Source organism: Sphaeramia orbicularis, chromosome 6 (genome assembly GCF_902148855.1).
Source record: "Sphaeramia orbicularis chromosome 6, fSphaOr1.1, whole genome shotgun sequence".
Lineage (NCBI taxonomy): Eukaryota > Metazoa > Chordata > Actinopteri > Kurtiformes > Apogonidae > Sphaeramia > Sphaeramia orbicularis.
This window is the reverse complement of record NC_043962.1, coordinates 32,361,823-32,381,661: the sequence shown is the minus strand read 5'-3', so window position 1 is coordinate 32,381,661 and position 19,839 is coordinate 32,361,823. Positions and strand designations below refer to the sequence as shown.

General features: G+C 37.8%; 1 protein-coding gene across 1 annotated transcript; it reads right to left on the bottom strand.

Annotated features, from left to right (window-relative positions):
- Positions 1-4,111: 4,111 nt before the first annotated feature.
- Positions 4,112-19,222, bottom strand: hyal4 (hyaluronidase 4). The gene is made up of 4 exons (XM_030137637.1): positions 19,109-19,222; positions 9,041-10,027; positions 7,894-7,983; positions 4,112-4,952 (listed from the first exon to the last, which is right to left on the bottom strand). The coding sequence occupies exons 2-4, from the start codon at positions 9,992-9,994 to the stop codon at positions 4,452-4,454; spliced, it is 1,545 nt and encodes a 514-aa protein (XP_029993497.1). The 5' UTR covers positions 9,995-10,027; positions 19,109-19,222; the 3' UTR covers positions 4,112-4,451.
- Positions 19,223-19,839: the final 617 nt, after the last annotated feature.

Sequence of the window (19,839 nt, the reverse complement as noted above, 5' to 3'; positions counted from 1 at the left end):
ATGAAAGTTGTTACAGACATGAAACTCACCAAAAGATAAGCAACTTTATTAGGAAATATCTGACTGTTCAATAAAAAGTCACAGGTACAGAAGCTGTTAGGCATAAGAACTGAAGGAGAGATGTAAACTATGTATAAACACAAGGTGCATTTTGTTAACAAACATTCAGAGCTTCAGATTCTGGTATTTCATCTGCTCAAGTGGAAGCTAAAGCTTTATAAAACTGAATATATAATCTGGCAATTTATTCCGAAATTCTATCTCCCTTTTGGATGAATTTAGTAACCATGGGGACAGATTTTGACCTGATTCACCCTTTTTTTTCTTCTTTTTATTACAATTTTCCGTACAGAGGCTCATGGGTATTATCCATATATGCATACCTACTTACATACATACATACATATAAACATACATACTTACATGCATATATGCATGTATGTGTTTGCCTGTGTCTGTCCTGGTGTGTTCTCCTGGTTGGACCTGCCTCACCATGATGCCTAATCTACTTCATCTGGCTCTTCCATTGTGTGTCCAAATGTGTCCATTGGTGAAATGAAAAGTATTTAATAAAATAGTTATGATTCCCATGCCTATCTGTATGAATAACTGTCGCATTGTCTCAGCTCTGGAAGGTTATACTCTTAAACTATTGTGTGATTTTGTAATAATTAAACATTAACTGGAATTTTTTAGCTCATATTTACTGGCATGTCACATCTGTTTCTGCAAACAAATAATTTATGATAAATCATCTTTGGTGAGAAAGTGGAGACTAGAACCATCTTTCTCAACGACACCTCTTCTTCTTTTCAGAAACCTTCTTGTTGAGGACTTGAGTCTGCAAGTTTGATGATTTGAGGAAAATCTAGACTTTATTATAAGATATTTACACAGTTGCCTATCTATGCATCCTCTCTGATATATTTTATAACAATGCATATTAGTGCTTTGATGTTCACACTTTATAAAACTGAAATTGTTGCACAAATAAAAAAAAAGAAAAAAAAGAAAAAAGAAAACAGAAGTAATTTTGCAACTTCACAAGCAGAAGTCCCATTTTTATGTGCACAGACATACGCAATAACCACACCGGTTAATTGTTTTAAAAAGTGTTTATTTGCAGTGCATTTACATTCAGGTAATTTTTTTTTCATGTGCTGCATAGTCCATGTTGCATATTTGGTTTACAATCTCATAATATAATAAAACCACAGTAAGTGCAGTCTGTTGAACACACAGAAGACGTGATGAAAGAACCTGAACTTCACCTGAAAGTCAGTTTGAGAGGAAGGGAGAGAACCAGAAATCTATTCAGTTACGGATACAAGAGAAGATCCAGTTAAAACCAGGATCTGCAGTAACTCAGCTTCTTTGGCTTGATCTGACCTGAACCACAGAGACACCTGATAGTGTTTGGAGGAGGATTTTTTGCCTTCCAGAGATTAACCAGTGAAAAGAAATGAATGAAGAAATGCATGATGATTTTAATGTTTGTCACCCTTCCAAACCATGTGATCTTTTCAGGTTTTGGGTGTAAGTCCAGTTCATTTAAGTCCACTCCTGATCACTGTCAACACCAGTTTTCCCAAAATATTAACACCTTATTTATCCCTTCATGTCTAAACTTTGGTTTGAGCTTCCAGACATTAGTCAGACATAAAAATAAAGTCCATTTAAAATCCAACTGACTTAAAAGTGCAGCATGAAACACCTTTCTCATCCTCAGAGCAATTTTTTTTAACATAATTTCATTATTATTCTGATATTTTTGCAGCTGTTTCCCACAATCCTGATAATGTTGAAACATCAGCAGTTGTATCTGAGGCCTAAAATCATAAAGAGTATAAAGATAAAAACATCTGGAAATGATGTATGATGTATCTGTTGCGTGGATGCTGTTGTTTCCTGGAAGCTGAAAACATGAATTAGTTTTTTGTCCTGTATTTGAGCCAGTTGGTCCTAGAATATAGACACTAAACTCCAGAAATACATAAAATTTTTGCAGATGAAAAATAGCTTGGTTTGTTACAGACGCTAGTTGAACAGAGGCTGCACAGGGAGTGATATCACGCCTTCAGATCTCAGTATGTGCCATCTTTTACTTCCCGTTCAGTGTTTTGTCAAACCTACAGTACTGTACATCAGCTTCAAAGACATATAGAACTTTCTGGTCCTCAAAAACAAGCACAATATCAAAAATCAAACCCAGTTTTTCAGATTTGACTCTGGTAAACTGAGTTATTGTAACATCAACATTTATATAATTCAAATCAGATTAATTATGTTATTTAAAAAAAGCTCCTATGTTAGCCAGTAAAAAGTGAAAAGGTAGCTGTCATGTTAAAAAACAAGATATGCAGGATAGTAAACCCAACAAAAACACACAGATAGGCTACATTTGAAGATCTGGTTATTCATTCATTCACACATTCATTCACTCACACACACAAAATGAGTCCCAACAGGCTCAAATATACTACGTGTTGTTTCCTGATAAGCTGTATAAAATACAGTACAGAAAATACAAACTTCATTTACGATGTCAAGTGAAACCACAGCTTATTGTTGAGAAAAATCCACAACTTCAGTACCATCAGAATCAGAACAACAGATCCAAATGATCGTCCTCTGCATGGCTGTGTGGCCGTAGTAGCACCCTTTGGTTTTTACTGAACATATTGTTTTCGCTTCAGTTCACCCTGAACTAAGCTGAACGGCACAAACAAAACAGATGATCCTGCAGAGAGTAACCCAACCAGATCCAACCAGATCCTTAATACAGAACTGAACCTTTACAGAAATAGATCTGTCATCTATCTAATGCTCATAACTACTCCAAAATCAACTTACATTGATGCTTTCATTATTCATATGTACAGTATAATTTCTAAAAAAACAAACAAAAAAAAACATTCCTGGAAGAACTGATGCAGTTGTCTCAGAGGTTGAGCTACGATTGGTTGAACTGTTTTTTCAGCAACCAAACCTTCAACATGTCAAACTGTGTCGTGTAAAGTGCCATCACAATCTTTAAAAGGACAAATTTCTCACGGGTTTGTTACTATTCAACACAAAAGCTATCAAAAAAAAAAAACAAAACATTCTGCCTTTATATGTTTTTGCTCTAACGAGTCAACATCTCAGGTAGAATCAGAGCTGCAGTTTGTTCAGCTGCAGTTCTTTGAATGCCCACTAGATGCCACTGCAACAAAGTTCTGCCTGTTCAAACAACTGAAGTTATAACCTGGAATTTACAACAGTTCTGACCCTAATGACATTAAACATTTTATTGGTGGTGTTTTAGTGGTTACTGCACATGTGAGGGTAAAGATTTGGACAAAATCCAACCGCAAGATATTTCCATGGAAGTGAGCAAAGATTTAGATCAAATTGTCTCTGTTTGTTGCTTTTCTTACACCAAAAACAAAATTCCTGAAAGAAAAAAAAAATGCCACTGTCTGGACATCACATATCTCCAACAACACAAAATAAATCCTGACCTAGATGAGATTCACCTCTTGGATGAGATCTACAATCACCATAAAGGATCACTGCTGCAGCTCAGAGACTCTAGCAGCACCAATAGAAAAAAAAAAAGACCAACAACAAGTGGAGGATTACTTCATTACAGACTTGACATGCACAAGAGGTTGTATGACTTAAAGGTCCCAGAGTTGATGTTGATTGAATGTCATCTGTGCTGGAAAAGTGTCAGAAATAAACCTGATGTGAATGCAGTCTTTTCACTATGTCCTTTTTCGGTCTTGCTGTATTTCTCTGTCTTCTCTCTTTTCCTTTGTCATTTCTCACTCTGTCTTCCTCATCCTTTCTTGCTTTCTCTTGTACAGACTTGTTTGAAACAGGTTAACATAAGTCAAGCATCAGATGGACGTGTTAAAGATCCATCAGTACTGTCACTGCTGGTGGGCTGCAAAAATCCAAATCTTACAGAGTGTATTTTTGTCATTTCTTGTCAAAATATCTCCTCACACTTAAAATAAGACATAATCACCTAAAGAGTAACATTTCAGTAAGATATAAGAACTTATTTTTAGACAATAGATCTTGAAAATCTTATTTCAAGAAATCTTACCAAGATAATTTTCACTTTTTTTGCTTAATTCATGATTTTTTTTTTCCTTAATTCAAGCAAAAAAATGTGTTTTGTGCTGTATTTATTTTTCAGTGATACAATAGTCGACTCAATCTGTCTTCCGTCCATTATTTTCTAGTCTTAAAAACTTCTAAGTCGTCCAACCCCTTCTGCACAGTGAGAAATGTCTGCACACAAATCTCTCACATTTCTGCGTCATATCACTTTGGACCTGCCATGCATCTGCTTTTACGGAAGAAAAACCCACCGAAGCTGAAACACATTAAACTTTGTGTTGAAAAGTAACATCTGTGATCATCTGTGTTGACAGGATCCAACCTGGAATCAGAACGCATCATATGACTGTCTTTACTAACAGTAGGTATAAGAGGACCATCAGCACCATGAGCCGGTGGCTGCAGCCGGTCGGTGCAGACGAACGCTCCCCGGCCTCCCATCGGTCACCCTGCTCATCCTCCCACGCTGTCCTCTTCCTCTCCTGCTCGTCTTCCTCGTCCTCCTTCCACTGTCTGTCGTCCTCTTTCACTTTGTTGATGCTGTCACACTGTTCTCCTTCGTGGCCTTCGTAGCAGTGGCAGCGAAACCTCTCATTCAGCAGTTGCAGGTCGTGTTGCGAGTGCCACCCGCTGACGGTGAAGTCGCCGTCACCAGAGGGTTTGATTTGGTAGCTGTTGGAGTTCAGGTGAAGGTAATGGCGAGCGCGGGGGTTCCGGCGGACGCAGCGGCCGTTCCCTTGGCACAGGTACTCACTGCAGACTTCAGCAGCTCGTGTCACATTAGTAATGTACTGACCGAGGCGGTGACTGAGGAAGAACTTCACCTTAGTGCAGTTGTGCTGTAGAAACAGGATGAGAGTTTAGAACAGGGGTGTCAAAGTCATTTTCTTCCGGGGGCCACATTCAGCCCAATTTAATCTGAAGTGGGCCGGACCAGTAAAATAATAGCATGATAGCCAATAAATAATGACAACTCCAAATTGTTTTAGTGCAAAAAAATAACATTCAGTAATGCCAATATTTACATTTACAAACTATCCAAACAAAAAAGAATGTGAATAACCTGAAAAAAATCAAATTTGTTAAGAAAGATAAGTGCAATTTTATTATCAATATTCTGCCTCGACTTATTTATACATATGCATTACAGATCCAATCTACAAAGTTACAACATTTAATAACAGGCAGAAAATTATGCTTAATTTTCTTTAGAAATGATAAGTTGAGGCAGTATATTGTTAAATTTGCACCTATTTTTCCTAAGAAATTTCAGTTTTTTCAGGTCATTCACATCATTTTTGTTTGGATAGTTAATAAAAGTAAGTATTTTCATAATCTAATGTTTTTTTTCTTTACCCTAAAACAAAGACACAAATTTGGAGTTGTCATTATTTATATGTTCTTATGTTATTATTTTACTGGTCCGGCCCACTGGAGATGAAATCGGGCTGAATGTGGCCCCTGACGGAAAATGAGTTTGAGACTCCTGCTATAGTGTAAGACTCTGTTCAAAGTTACAGCCCTATTATTTAGATTAGATTGTCTTCGTGTAAAACATATTACATATATATTTATATTTGAAGGTACTCGGATATTATAACTGCACAAGGCCATTTGACTTTGAAAAAGTAGGTAAAGGTCATTTATTTTCAGTATGCTTCTGCTCCATGCCAACATGCATCCACAGTATAAATTTGGTGCAGATATCAATGCATTTTTCAGATAATGCGATTATGTCGTTGAATGGACAGACAGATGACAAGGGGTAAAAACTGCATCATATTGTGGTGGGCTACGGGCATATTGCCGAAATGCATTGTGGGTGTTAGACATTTTGTGTACCATGTTCTGTGTTTGTGCAGGGGTTTGTTGTGTTTATGGGATTTTAGGTGAATAAGTAGGCGTGGCAATAGTTATTTTGCATTTTTACGTTAATTTGTTTTTTTTCTTAATTGACACCATGACTGAAGTGGTAGACAAACTGCACCTTTTTCTGATGCAATACATTAACAAAGTACTTCATGTGCAGTTGGTCCAAACAAACAGTAACTTGATTTAAATTAAAAAAAAAAAAAAAAAAAACACTTTCTGAGCTTAGAAATTCCAGTTGAGCTAACTTCCTGTCTACAAACCCACAAGTGCTACAAGACTGTTAGTATGGAAAAACAGCTGCATAAACCTTAAACTCATGTGTCAGATAGTTAAACCACTTTGAGTGGAAGAAGACACACTCTGAACCACACAACCCTCTGATCCAAGGTTGACAGTGAAACATTGCTGAAATGTTCATTAAGGTCAGGAATGTGTGTTAAGAGACCACTGCATGCTTCAGGCGGACAGAGTTGAAAACATGTGGAAATCCTGCAATTATGTCAAAGTGGCATTCATGCAGAGATGACTGTGTTCAGTGGTGAGAAACTAAAACCCGCTCAGATTAGTTGTGCTTGAAACTCTGAATGAATAAGCAGCTGTTTTGGAACTAGTTGAACACATGAGCAATGTAGAAGGTTTATGCTACTTTATGCACAAAAAAATGTGTACAGAAGCTACACGGTATGTAGTATTTCTGCTAAAAGACTCTAAATCACAGGTGTCAAACATGTGGCCTGTGGGCCAAATCCAGCCCGCCAAAGGGTCCAGTCCGGCCCTTGGGATGAATTTGTGAAATGCAAAAATTACACTAAGATATGAACAATCCTTTTAGTTCAGGTTCCACATTCAGACCAATTCAATCTCAAGTGGGTCAGACCAGTAAAATACTATCATAATAACATATAAACAATGACAAATCCAAACTGTTCTCTTTGTAAATGTAAATATTTTCATGTATTTCCACTATAACAAAAAATGTGAACAACCTGAACAAATATGAACAACCTGAAATGTCTTAAGAGAAGTAAGTACAATTTTAACAATATTCTGCCTGTTACTCAATGTTTTGCATGTTTGTAGATCCACTGTGATCTATAAGTTATGATGTACATGTGTAAATGATAAACTGAGGCAGAATATTGTTAAAATTACACTTATTTTTTCAGTTTGTTCATGTTATTCACATCTTTTGAAAGGACAGTTTGTAGATGTAAACCTTTTCATAATGTAAATTTACTTTTTTCACTCTAAAACACAGAGAAAAGTTTGGAGTTGACATTATTTATATATTATTATGTCATTATTTTACTGGTTCAGCCCATTTCAGATCAAATTTCACCAAATGTGGCCCCTGAACTAAAATGAGTTTGACACCCCTGCTCTAAATGATCTAAAATTATCATTAGAGATTTTAGAGTAAAAAGTTCTACAGTTGTGCTAAAGACACAATTATATCAGATCACTGAGTTTTGACACACTATGAAAAAGAGCTTAATTAATCTTATGAAGGTATATCATGGTTTGGTGTGTTATCATGTTTGCTACCTTTTATTGATCCATGGTTCACACTAAACTGTGACTCCTCTGACTTTGTTTAGATGATTCCAAACAGATCTTTAGTCAACTCCAGCTACTGAAAACAAACTGTACAGAAAGCAGGTGATTGGTGCTTGTGCTCTGACTGTTTTCCTGCTAAAATCAGAGTTATGCTATAAACCACTGGTTAATACAGTAAAGGGTTATTGTTTTCCTCTCTGGACAGTCATTAGACAGATCCCTGCAGGCTGTAAAACCATGGATGATGTTTCTGGTGTCACGCATATTGCATTTATTGTCTTCTAACAAACTTTTATCTGTATGCTGCCTGTAAGAATTGATCAGATAAGTAACTGAGTGTTGGACACCCACCCTGGATGAGGTCAGGTTCAAGTCACCCCAGATAACAAATCCTGCTGCACCAAGAGCAGCACTCTCTCCAATGGTGTGGACCAAGTCTTTCTGTAGAACACAAGCGGAAATGTTAGATCATAAGCTCATTTCCCATCATTAACATACATTAATTAACAAGGAAATAAAAGCTCTTTGAAAATGAAGGATTGAGTGATTAAAGAGTAACCTAATAATTATATTTAATAGAATATATCTGAAAACTGTTTAACAGTGTCACCGAAAACACATTTACAGTTTTGGCTTCCCTTAGTGATCAAATTAATAATGATATTGTCAGCAGGCTATACCATTAAATTCCTTCAAATAAATATTATATACATAAACACTGCATTCCTGAAAATAAAAGGCTGTAGACAGTCATATATAATAAACTTAAGGACAGTGTCATTCAGCAGTGTTTGTAATTTGAGTGGATTGTCACTAGATGGCAGCAGTGAATAAATCTACAAGAAAACTGATTTTCAGTCTGTGCACAATCATTTTATAAGGATATGTATGTGTAGGTAACTTAAAATAAATCAGAAATTAGATGTGGACTAGTTTGGCCTTTTGTTAGAACATCACAGGTCCCACACTGAATATTCAATAATACACTTGTCCTTTAAATAGATCCTTTTTTTTATCTTATGTTCTTCATTAAAGTGAGTAAAATGAAGATAAATTTCACTAAGTATATTTTGTTTGTGGCTGCATAAAAGCCTAATAAGTTATAATGAATTAAATTGTGATATCAAGCAAAACAATTAACTTTAATGTAAGTTTCATACTGCTGCTATAACAGTTCTAAGCACATGCAGTTATTTGTATTATTCAAGGGTAGATAGACTTCATCATTTGCATTTGGTGATCGATAATCCTAAAATTTGTTTAGCTGTTTTACCAATGTGCTTCTTTTGTTGTAAGATGGCATCAAACAATAAAATTATTTTAATGTTTTAGATATTCCATCTCCCCCGAAGACCTGCAGAAATCATGTTGAGTTATTATTTTCAATGTGCAGTTTCCTCACAATTAGATTTTTGAGGTAAAGCATGTGATCAAAGTGTCAACAATTAAACTCTATTTACAAATGAGTCTTGACTGAGGTCATAAATGTGTCACTAACGTTGGTGAGGAAGGCCAGGGCCTCGTCCCTGTAGCCCATCCGCAGGTACACGTAGGTGGGGAGGTCGTATTCTTTAGAAGTTAGTGATGCGACTCGCAGTGACTCCCGGATCCTGTGTTGGGAAAAGTGCAGGTTACTGATGCTGTTTGTGTGACTCTTCCTGATGGCCACCGAGGGGTACAGCGCCGTGCTGCTGTTCCACAGCCACAGCAGCTCGTCGTTTCTCATTCTCTCCAACAGGGGGCAGAAGCCTGTGTAGTTCTGCTCATGCAGGTTGTAATTGTGACAGTCAGGGTAGAGGTAGAAACCCCAGAGGCCATTGGGGCGAAGGCGTGTCCCCAACTGGATAGTCCTCTGCATGAACGCTTTGGCGCTCTTTTCAAACCGCCGCCGTGCCAGCTCTTCCACCTGCGCTGCCGTCACATTAAAGTAAGCCTTGCTGGTCAGTTCCCTCGATTTTCGGCGATAGATGTCCTTCTTGTGCCAGTTGCGGTTCCACTGAGGTCGCCAGAACTCCCAGTCGATGACAGCCAGGCCTCGAAAGTCCTCTGCAGGGATGAAGTGGTTGATGTCCTGGTAGGCCTTGAACAGGTGCAGTTCCAGGCTGCAGTTCTGTGGCACGCCGCCATGCACGGCCGCTCCCTGTGGTGTGTAGTAAGGGTAGTAGCCCAGGCGGTTGGCGTAGAAGATGGTGACGTTCTGTCCTGTCCAATCAGCACGTGGGCTCCCGTGGATGTGGAAGAGGCGGTCGAGGTTGGCGGTGATGTTGTATTTAATGGTGCACATGTCCAAAGGAGCATTCCAGGCAGCGATGAAGGGCTTCCGGCCAATCAGAGGAAGTTTGGCAGGTTTCTGACCAAAGGCAGCGTGGAAGAGCAGGAGCAGCCAGGAGCAGGTGAGGGACACAGGTACGATGTGGGAGGAGGATGACCCGCCCACTGGCACCACAGGCATCCTGGGAATCAGGAGGAGCCGCTGTCAATCATCCTATAGAGAGAGAAAAGGAAAAAATTACATTACATTGAAATAACACTTTTAAAAATGTTCAGTGACCATTTTTAGCTGAAAAATGTGCATTTGTGTTACAGATTTGTATGATAGAAAAAAAGTTGCTTTAACTAAAAAAAAATTTCCAATAAAAAAAAAAACCTTTTCAATCAAAGAAAAAAGTGTTTGAATGCAAAAAAAAAAAAAAAAAAATTGAGATCCAAAAAATTGCATTTCAATCCTTTTTTTCTTTGATTACCTCCACCAAGGAGGTTATGTTTTTGTCAGCATTGGTTTGTCTGTTTGTCTGTGTACAAGATAACTCAAAAAGTTATGGACAGATTTGGATGAAAATTTCAGGAAATGTCGATACTGGCACAAGGAACAAATGACTAAATTTTGGTGGTGATCGGGGGTGGGGTGGGGGTGGGAGGGAACTGATTTGCCTTGGCAGAGGTCTGCGCTCTACGAGTGCTTTTCTAGAAAAGACAGCGCCAAGACAGATCAGTGCCCCCACCCCCCCTCCCCCAATCAGCACCAAAATTTAATCATTTGTTCCTTGTGCCAGAATCAACATTTCCTGAAAATTTCATCCAAATCCGGGGCACTGATCTGCCTTGGCGGAGGTCTTCTAGTTGAATTTTTTTTTTTTTGGTTAAAGCAACTTTTTTTTGATTGAATAATAAAGAAATAAATCTACCTTCATAGATGACCCCTACCTGATCTATAGCTTTTTCATAAAAATATTCCACACATTCAAACCAAAGAGGAGTAATTTACTTTTTCATCAACCACGGTTTCATGAATCTTTTGAAACATCTCAATTAGAAGATGAAATAGTGCAGGTCTATCATTTTGGTCTGGAGTGAACATTATAACCTCAAAATAGTGGAAGTCAGACTTTTTAGTCAGCTTCTCCCCCAATAGGAAAGAGAAATATCTGTATCAAACCTTTAGCTTCGATGACCTTGTGAAGTGTTTGCAGGATGTCTGTCTTTTCAACTTCATCTGACCTTCAGACTGCTTTAATTTCATTTCTCTGTCGGTCTGTTATGTCTGTCTGTGAGAGCTCAAGAACAATGGTGAGTCATTAAAGCCTTACCATTTGCTTTTACATGTGACTTTATGAGCCGATAGATTTTCCATGTTTGAGTGAGTGAAACCAGATGGCTGTTATTGGTCATGTGACATTATGCAGGCGCATGTATTGTACAGTAGGTTTCCATAGATACTAAGACTATATGATTGTAAGAAAATGAATCAACCATCTTCCAGTGAGTCAAAAGCTAAAACAACTGGTTTTATCTTGTGAAGTAACACATTATTAACAAAACATCCATAGTAGACATATACATAGTAAATCAAATGACAGCACCGACCAGTCCCTTGAACTAAATTGTTGTGTTCTTCTGCAGATGCATCTCTTGTTTGTTAGAAACTCTTGACAATAATGGTTGTCCAACACATCCAAAGTCCATCTCTCCACAACAGCCCACAGTAATTTTAAGCTTTTTTTGTCAGATCTGACTGTGAACTCTGGGTTTTGGATGGTTACTTGAAAAACAAAGAGGTGAGAGGTCACCCAGAGGAAGTTATTTGACACCCAGTGACTGAAATGAGGACTTTTCTGTGAACAGACCGCTGCTTTCCTGTCCACATGTAGTCATATTCTGACCAGAGCCGAAGCCTGCGGGGCATAATGACAGGCTCTGCTGCCATATGTCTCAGTGAGGTTCAGTGTTTGCTGTTTCTCCCTGTCCCATTTACAGCTGGTTGAAGCAGATACCCAGTCCGACCAATCAGACGTCCTAATTCTCTGCAGCGGTCATTTTAATTTAGTGACTCTGAACCTCAGGAGTTCGGCCAGCTACTCATGTCTGAATTCCAGGTTTTGGCTTTGCTCTTGACATGTCCTCAACATTCTGAAGAGTTCATCAGAAAAAACTATTTTATTGTTTTAATCATTATTGTTATTATGTTTTTCATAATAACATTTTTTTTGTTCAAGATAAGACTTTTTCTTATCTCCAACAAATGTAATTTCCCACTTCGAGATCAATAAAGCACATCTGTCTGTCTATCTATCTATCTATCTATCTATCTATCTATCTATCTATCTATCTATCTATCTATCTATCTATCTATCTATCTATCTATCTATCTATCTATCTATCTATCTATCTATCTATCTATCTATCTATCTATCTATCTATCTATCTATCTATCTATCTATCTATCTATCTATCTATCTATCTATCTATCTATCTATCAACAGATGGAGGTTCATAATCATCTGCTTGTCATTATATATGTTGTTATTATGCATGAGAATAATGTTTAACTATTTATTTATTTATTCATTTTCATTTTGAATATTTAAAAAAAAAAAAAAGAACAAGGAAAAAAAGTTTAAAAAAGTAAAAAAAAATCAAAAAATAAAAAATCGAGAAGGAGCAGGATGAAGTACAACTCCAACTAAACATCCATGTTATTGAACATTACTATAACAGTACTTCAGCAGCTTCAGACTCAACGCAGCCTCAGTGTCAGCAGGGAGTTGCCCGCTGTTAAATTTAATGAACCATCAGTGTTGTGTTTACTGTGTTTATAGGTACTATCCATATCAGCAAGACTGCAGATGTCTAGTTCGTAACGTGTAAGCCCCTTACCATAACCTAAACCATCGGCGCTAAGTGCCTTACCCTAACCTAATCCTAACCTTAAAACCAAGCCACTCACTGATGCGGTCTGGCTTTAAATGAGGGAAAGCAGTTTAGCTCTGACCCATACAGAAGTCACTGCACTCCAGGGTCCAGTAGTTCATCCAACAATGCATTTTTTTCATAAATGTAAGTACTTTGTCATACTTTAATAAATCCATTATTATTTTCATTTTTATTCCTGCAAACTTATGTTCTAGCTTTTAAAATGCAACTTCAATCCACTTTTTACTTTGTATCCAAAGATAAGAAAGGGATGCATGAAAAACTCATAACTCACAATTTAGTAACAACTTTTCAGCACCCAGTGATTCAGGGATTTCTTATAGTTTCCAAACAACAATAAAAAAAAACCAAAACAAAACAAAAAAAAAACTCAAACTCTTTCTACATTTTAGAAGGTAGCAAAACCTCTTTTTTTTTGGCCTTGTAAAAGTTTCCCAAAACTCAAATTAAACCCAAAAATATTTGATATTTTACACTTTATTGGCTAAGGAGTCAAATCTGAAGCCATCAATGATGTGGGTTCAAGGAGGAGTGAAAAATATTCTACATCATTCAATAAAAAAAAAAAAAAAAAAAAAAAAAAGAAAGAAAATGTTTCATGTTCATTTTATGCTCTCAGATATGTTGGTTTGGAATGAAATTCTTTCCCTCTCTTTGTGTTCCTGCCAGCTTTCCCCAGGAAACTTTGGAAACAATTTAACTGCAGCTCTACAGATTATTTTTCAAAGGCAGCCGTGCACTGAACATTAGACTCAATGTATGGATGTACATCTGCTTAATTCCTTTCAGTTTGACGTGCAACCACTTCAGTCTTCAGCCTGACAAAGAGCAAATCAGTATGGATTTAATGAAATGAATGTTTACAATTCAAACCATTTAGAAGTTTCATTCTTTTTTAGTACATTTGATTTCTGCAGAAAAGTGTGTTTGACTGTATCTGTGTTGATAACCAAGGTGCAGCATACCCTAAAAGTCAGTTTACTTTGAATATTCTGATAATTATCTTTACAAAGTAAGTATTTTGTTCAGAAAATTAAAAAAAAAAATAATGAAAAGTGCCCTTCAGGTGGTGAGGAATTACTTTTGTCTGAGCAAAATCCAAAGAAGACTGAAAAGATTAACCAAAAACAAGAGGGAATTTTTGATCATCTAATGCATTTAACAAAAAAATGTTGAAAGTTTTTGATCAGGATCTAGTGGAATTCAAACCCCAATTCACTGAATCTTAAAAAAGGAGTTCTGTTACTCATCAAATACACCATAAACCTGTGGGGCTGCAATCTGATTCCACTTGAGGCTGAACTGAACCTAGACTTCATTCGCTCCACTCAGTGATTTTTATCTTGAAAAAGATGTAAGGAGATGAAATACATCTGAGTTCATGTTTAAAGTTTGGCTTTGTGTCAAAGTGAATTATTTATCCAGAGGAGCTTGGAGCCACGGGCTGGTCTGGCAGCGATTAAGATAAGAGTTTGTTGATGTCTGTGGTTTTTGTGGAAAGGCTCCACTCATTCAACAAATACAAGAGAAACAGAGAGCGTCTAATTTCCAGTCTCTCCTTTGGAAAATTGGGGTGAATTTGACAAAGCCGCAGCTGCCATAAGACTCCAGAAGATGGGTCCTGCATGGGCCCCTGAGCAGAGTCTGTGAGGTAGAGGATGGAGGACAAAAGCCAGTAGGAAAATATGAGATGTAATAGGAGGGCAGGAATGTTGGCACAGTATGTCACAGGAAAACTGATAACAGATCAGTTTATGATCTGTTAACTGTACGTACACATGAGGACTGCAGGAAAGTCAGAGTCATTTTAGTGTAAGACGAGCATGAAGACAATTAATTTGCACCAATTATACCTTGAACACAAACCTTTTTTTCTGCTTTAGGGTCAAAACACGGTATCCGAAATGTCTCTGGCGGGACATCTTAGAGACAATTTGACAGATTAGTGCTGCTAAATGACCCACATTTGTACTTTTAAATTCCTTTTTGCTTTACTTGGACCATAAGGGATGATCCAAAACAAGGAGCTACTTTTTATTGAAATAAATGTTGGAACGGCAATTAATTAAATTTCGCTCTCTGACGGGACATTACTGTGTTTTGGCCCTTTATAGTAGTTGTATTCTATTTATATTATTTATTGCTTTTATCTCTTCACACTTACTTTTTTTTTTTTTTTTTGCTAGTGCTTTTTCAAGAGTGTTTTTGCATGCAACTGAGCTATTGTGACCAGGTAATTTCCCTTGTGGATCAATAAAGTTTGTTTAAGTCTAAGAATGAATTTCACGCCTGACAGAAGTATTTTTGGAATAAGGCATACATGACAGGCTGACGGAGGCGTTCCTCAGAGGACGGAGAGACAAGGACACTCTGAGCTAACAGGAAAGGGAGGCGGATGTCGTAGGTTTGATGTTTGGGAATCGAGCCGACATCCTCATAGGGAGCCTCGGGGCAGACGCCAAAATACCAGATTCCCCTCAAATTCTCCATCTGTCACTTAAATATGTTCCAACACTGACCAGACGTCACCAAGTCACTCGCCTTTTCATTTTCATTGGAAATAGTTTTAATCCAGTACATTATACAAAGTATCCACTGCAGTTTAACCCTTTATCGGGCAAGTGAGTATTTTTGGTAATTTCCTTAAACATTAAATATGGGGCTAATCCTGTGCCTCAGTGAGGTCCAGAAGCATGTTGGTTTTGGATTCAGAGAGATTTTATGGACATTTTGAAGCTGTAAATAGTGAATATGAGTGATTTTTGTCAGTTTATGACCTTACAACAATTGTTTTATTGCATGTGTTTACTTTTTAGCAAGTTCTGTTCAGATATTTTCTGGCAAGTGGAGGTAGATGACGATCTCTAATAATACAGTAAGGCTGAAATTTTGAATTTCAGAGTATTTCAATGAGTGCCCTGTAAAGGGTTAAAGGAACGGATCATTTATCAGAACCTCGCACTCAGCAGAGTCAAAACCTGCATAATTTGTGTGTTTGGAGCCAGTCATGAAATATTCACTGTAGGGTTCCAAGAAAAGAGCTGAATCTAAAACAAAATAATGAGTATGTTCAAGTCACTTTCTGTTGTCACTACATCTTCATAACATTATATCTGCACTCATTCCATTCTTGTGGCATTGGCATCGAACAATGTGATACTATATTAACTCACAACAGGCATGTTAGGCTCTGGAAGTCAAAGAGTAACTGAAACCACCAGGAATTATCCTCAGAGCTGTATTTTGGCCTGCAGTTGTGGTTTAAATCTAGCTTTATACCAAAAAAGAAGTATGAACACATTGACTGTCTCTATTCTCAGAAACTTTTGATTTTAATAATTCGAAGTTCTCTGCTATCAGTTTGGATGTAGCACCACTTATCCTCGTTATTTGGTATGAACAGTATATAAGCACAATAGTCGCTTTTCCTCAACTTGCGCAAATATAACTTGCGCATAAAAATTTACCTAATGGAAAAACGACAATTTCGCCAAAAGTCTCATTTTTCGATTGAAATTTTTTGCACATGCAAGAGGTGGTTTTTCGAGCGTAGTGCAAATGGTATATCGCGCAAAACTGCAATGGAAAGACCTTTTTTCGTAACTAGAGTCAGGTGAATCGAAAAACTGGATGTTGACGGACGTTACAACAAGCGAAGAAGAAGAAACATGTCCCGGTATGTGTGGACACACTAGGAAACACAATCATTTTTTAATTTAGTACAAGATAGAGGGGTAACATATAATAATAATGATTATATCTGTAAATCAACACCATATTTACGTTTGTCACCATGTTTATGGAGTGACTTCTCATGTTATCTCGCGATAATAAATGAAAAAATCATTGCATTTGCGATTTAATGAAAAAAACAACATTATGTTCTTCTGTTTTTTTGACATTTAGTAAATATTGGTAAAGTTTTGTGCAGATGTCAAATGGAAAAGTGACTACTGTAATAGCACAAAAGAACATCATTATTTGGCTGCAAACTGCTCTTCAGAGTATTAAACTTTATCAAACCAATTATTTTATCAGATAAAGACTAGAGGACATGTGACACTTCGACTGAAATCCAACCCCACATATCCTTCAGAGTCGACTCCCTGCTTGTTTTCTCCATCATCATCAAACTCCCAGTAACATGACTCTGCAGCAGGATTTTCCATGAATCACTCATGAAACCAGATGAACCATGTTAACCAGAGCAAAATGAAGCTTTTTAACAATTATTCCTGGTGAATGTGGTCATGATTCATGTCCTCACACGAGAGCCTGAAAACAAAAGCGGCAGAGCAGGAACCACCAAGGCTGAAGTCTTTCCGCGCAACACAGCCAAATTCAAGCACAGGACACTGACAGCACCAAGCAGGACATCACCATGGCAAGAAGACAGGGATTGGTGAGTTTGGGTCTGGACTGGAGTGGATTTGACAGATGATGAAAACATATGGACCTCAGAAGACAAAAACTGAGGGAACTGACAGTAATAAAACAATGAGACAGGAGGATGTTGGGATTTAAGCCTCTGGGCTGTGTTCAGATCATTGTCTGTTTTGACTGAACTGTGTTTTCTTTCATGTTGGTTTCGTTTTGTCGTTTTATGACACTGACGTCCTGCAGCAAAGTGGCATCAAAGTTACAAGGTGGAGAAAGACGCCTAATAATAAAAATTCTGTAGATGTTTTTCAGAAAAGTTTCCCTTTAATCTTTGAAAATATTCAATGAAGATAAATATTAACCCATAAAGACCCAAATATACACAGGTGACCAAAACCATCTCCTGATCTATAATATTTAATACCTGTTGATCCACTATTCCTATCAATACATGTAAATAATTGGTGTAAAATATAGTTTGTCATCTTTTCATGGTCATCAGATATGACCCATTTGGACGTTCAGAGGCTCTGTAGTGAACATGGAAACACTGTCATCTTCTACAACATTGATTCACCAGTAAAACTCATGGAGTTGGGTCAATGACAGTGAATGGAGACACTTGGTTTATGTTCAGTTAATGATATGTTTTACTGAAAAAGTCACTTTTTCTTCAGTTTTCTCTTTTTTTGAAATAATAATCCTCAAATGTGATCTCAGCATGATGATTAAAGTTCATGATCAGTAAATTAATATAAGAAGATACCTGATTTTCACTGAAAAAATGCTAAATAAAGAGGATGATATCATAATACATGGTGATATTTCACTCAAGAAAGGTTCAACAGAGAGAAAAAAATAAATAATTTGGGAACTTACACCAAAGTAGCACTGGGTCTTTATGGGTTAAAAGTTTTGCATGACAACTAAGGCAGTGAAGGCATCATCCTCCAGATCCACTCCTCATCTTTCCTCTATAGATATTAAAGCTGCAGAATCAGGACGACAAAACACCAGATGCTGACTAAACAGACTGTTTTTCTGCAGCTCTCTCCTCTCGGTCCAATTCAAAAAACTGAATAAAGTGAAAAGCCACTTCTCTGAGACACAGAACAGAATCACATCTGACATCTGTAATTACACCTGTTGGTCACATATTTATTCCTCTGTCTGAAAATGCAAGTGATTTGACAAAAACCTGCATTACACAAGCTGAACCCAAAGGCGAGAAGTATATGCAGATGTCTTGTCTCCTTGTACTAGTTGATTGATAATATGCTGAAAGGTCATTTTTGCTGAAACTGACACTAAATCTATGAAACATTGCAGCTTTACTACCAATCCTAAAGTCATGTCAGCTAAACAAGACTCCACCTTTGGCTTTTAATCTTTAACCACAGTTTAACCCGTTGTCTTTTCTTGTATCTCGGTGGGAAAACTGAGAAAAATACACTCTCATAAAGAAAATAACTTTTTATAGCTGGGCGTGATGAACTTTTAATCTCACTGACATTCCTGCAAACATGACCTCCCGTGTTGTTCGTCTTTTTGTACTGTTTACTGTGAGACATTATGAGGTACAGCATCTACCAAATGATTTTAACTGCACTTAAAAGGGTTCATCACAACTGATGTGCAGCTTTTAGACTAACAGTAACTGCCTATTGGGGGGAAAAAGAGACTTTATAATGTGTTGCTATACGTCTGTTGTCTTAAAATCAGAAAACTTTCTTCAGTGTGGGGTATTGTAAGGGTGAGCCAACATTCCTGGAATGACAGGGCTCCCCCAGCTTCCTCTTCCCCTCCTCCCTGCATCACCCAAAACAGACGCCGAAGCCATGCTGCAGCACCCAGGTTTAAAAATACACACTTTGTGCAGCAAAACAAAAGCTGCTGAAAAGTCAAACCTGATTTCAAGACTGATAAAAGTTAAGGTCAACAGTGAGTTGGCATGAGCTTGAGTTTTGCAGCTCACCTGTAGATGCCATTAACAAGCAATCCAGGTGAAGGCGGGGGTTTCTTCGGGGTCACCAAAGGGGTCATGGCGGTCCTCGGCGCCGTTCGTCTCACAGGCCAGCGTTCGTCCCCCTTGTCAGTGTGAAACACAAGCAGCCGTCCACACTTATATAGACGAGAGGGGAGGGAAGGAGAGAAGGAGGGAAGGAGGGAGGAGAGAGCGTCACCACCACAACACAGCGATTAGAGAGCAGAGAGAGAGAGGGAGGGAGGAGGGGGAGAGAGACATAGAGACACAGTGAAGGGACAGAGAGAGAGAGAGGACGTAAATCCCTGTGAGTTTGCTGAGCTCCTCTGAGGTCTGATCCTCTCTGCAAGTGAAGTCCCAACTCATCCACCTCAGTCACCATCAGACAAGGAGACAGTAAACAAACAGCCTTCGACACATACCCACCATGTATGTGTGTGTCTGTTTATATGTGAGAATCAAAGTTTTTTAAGTCCTCTTCATCAACAAACTGTTCTTTAAAGATTCTTTTACATGATCAGACCAGTCAATCACATACAATTAACTCATAAAGACCTAAACAGCCACTGGTGACACAAACCATCTACTGATCTAAACTGTTTAATACCTGTTGATCCACTAGTCCTATCAATACAGGTTAATAATTGGTGTAAAATGCAGTTTGTCATCTTTTCATGGTCATCAGATATGACCCATTTGAATGTTCAGAGGCTCCGTAGTGA

Coding starts and splice junctions, on each gene's coding strand:
- hyal4 (XM_030137637.1), bottom strand. CDS start 9,994: ATGCCTGTGGTGCCAGTGGGCGGGTCATCCTCCTCCCACATCGTACCT. Junction 7,984..9,040: donor CCCTGGCCTTCCTCACCAAC/GTTAGTGACACA, acceptor TGTGTTCTACAG/AAAGACTTGGTCCACACCAT. Junction 4,953..7,893: donor TGAACCTGACCTCATCCAGG/GTGGGTGTCCAA, acceptor CTGTTTCTACAG/CACAACTGCACTAAGGTGAA.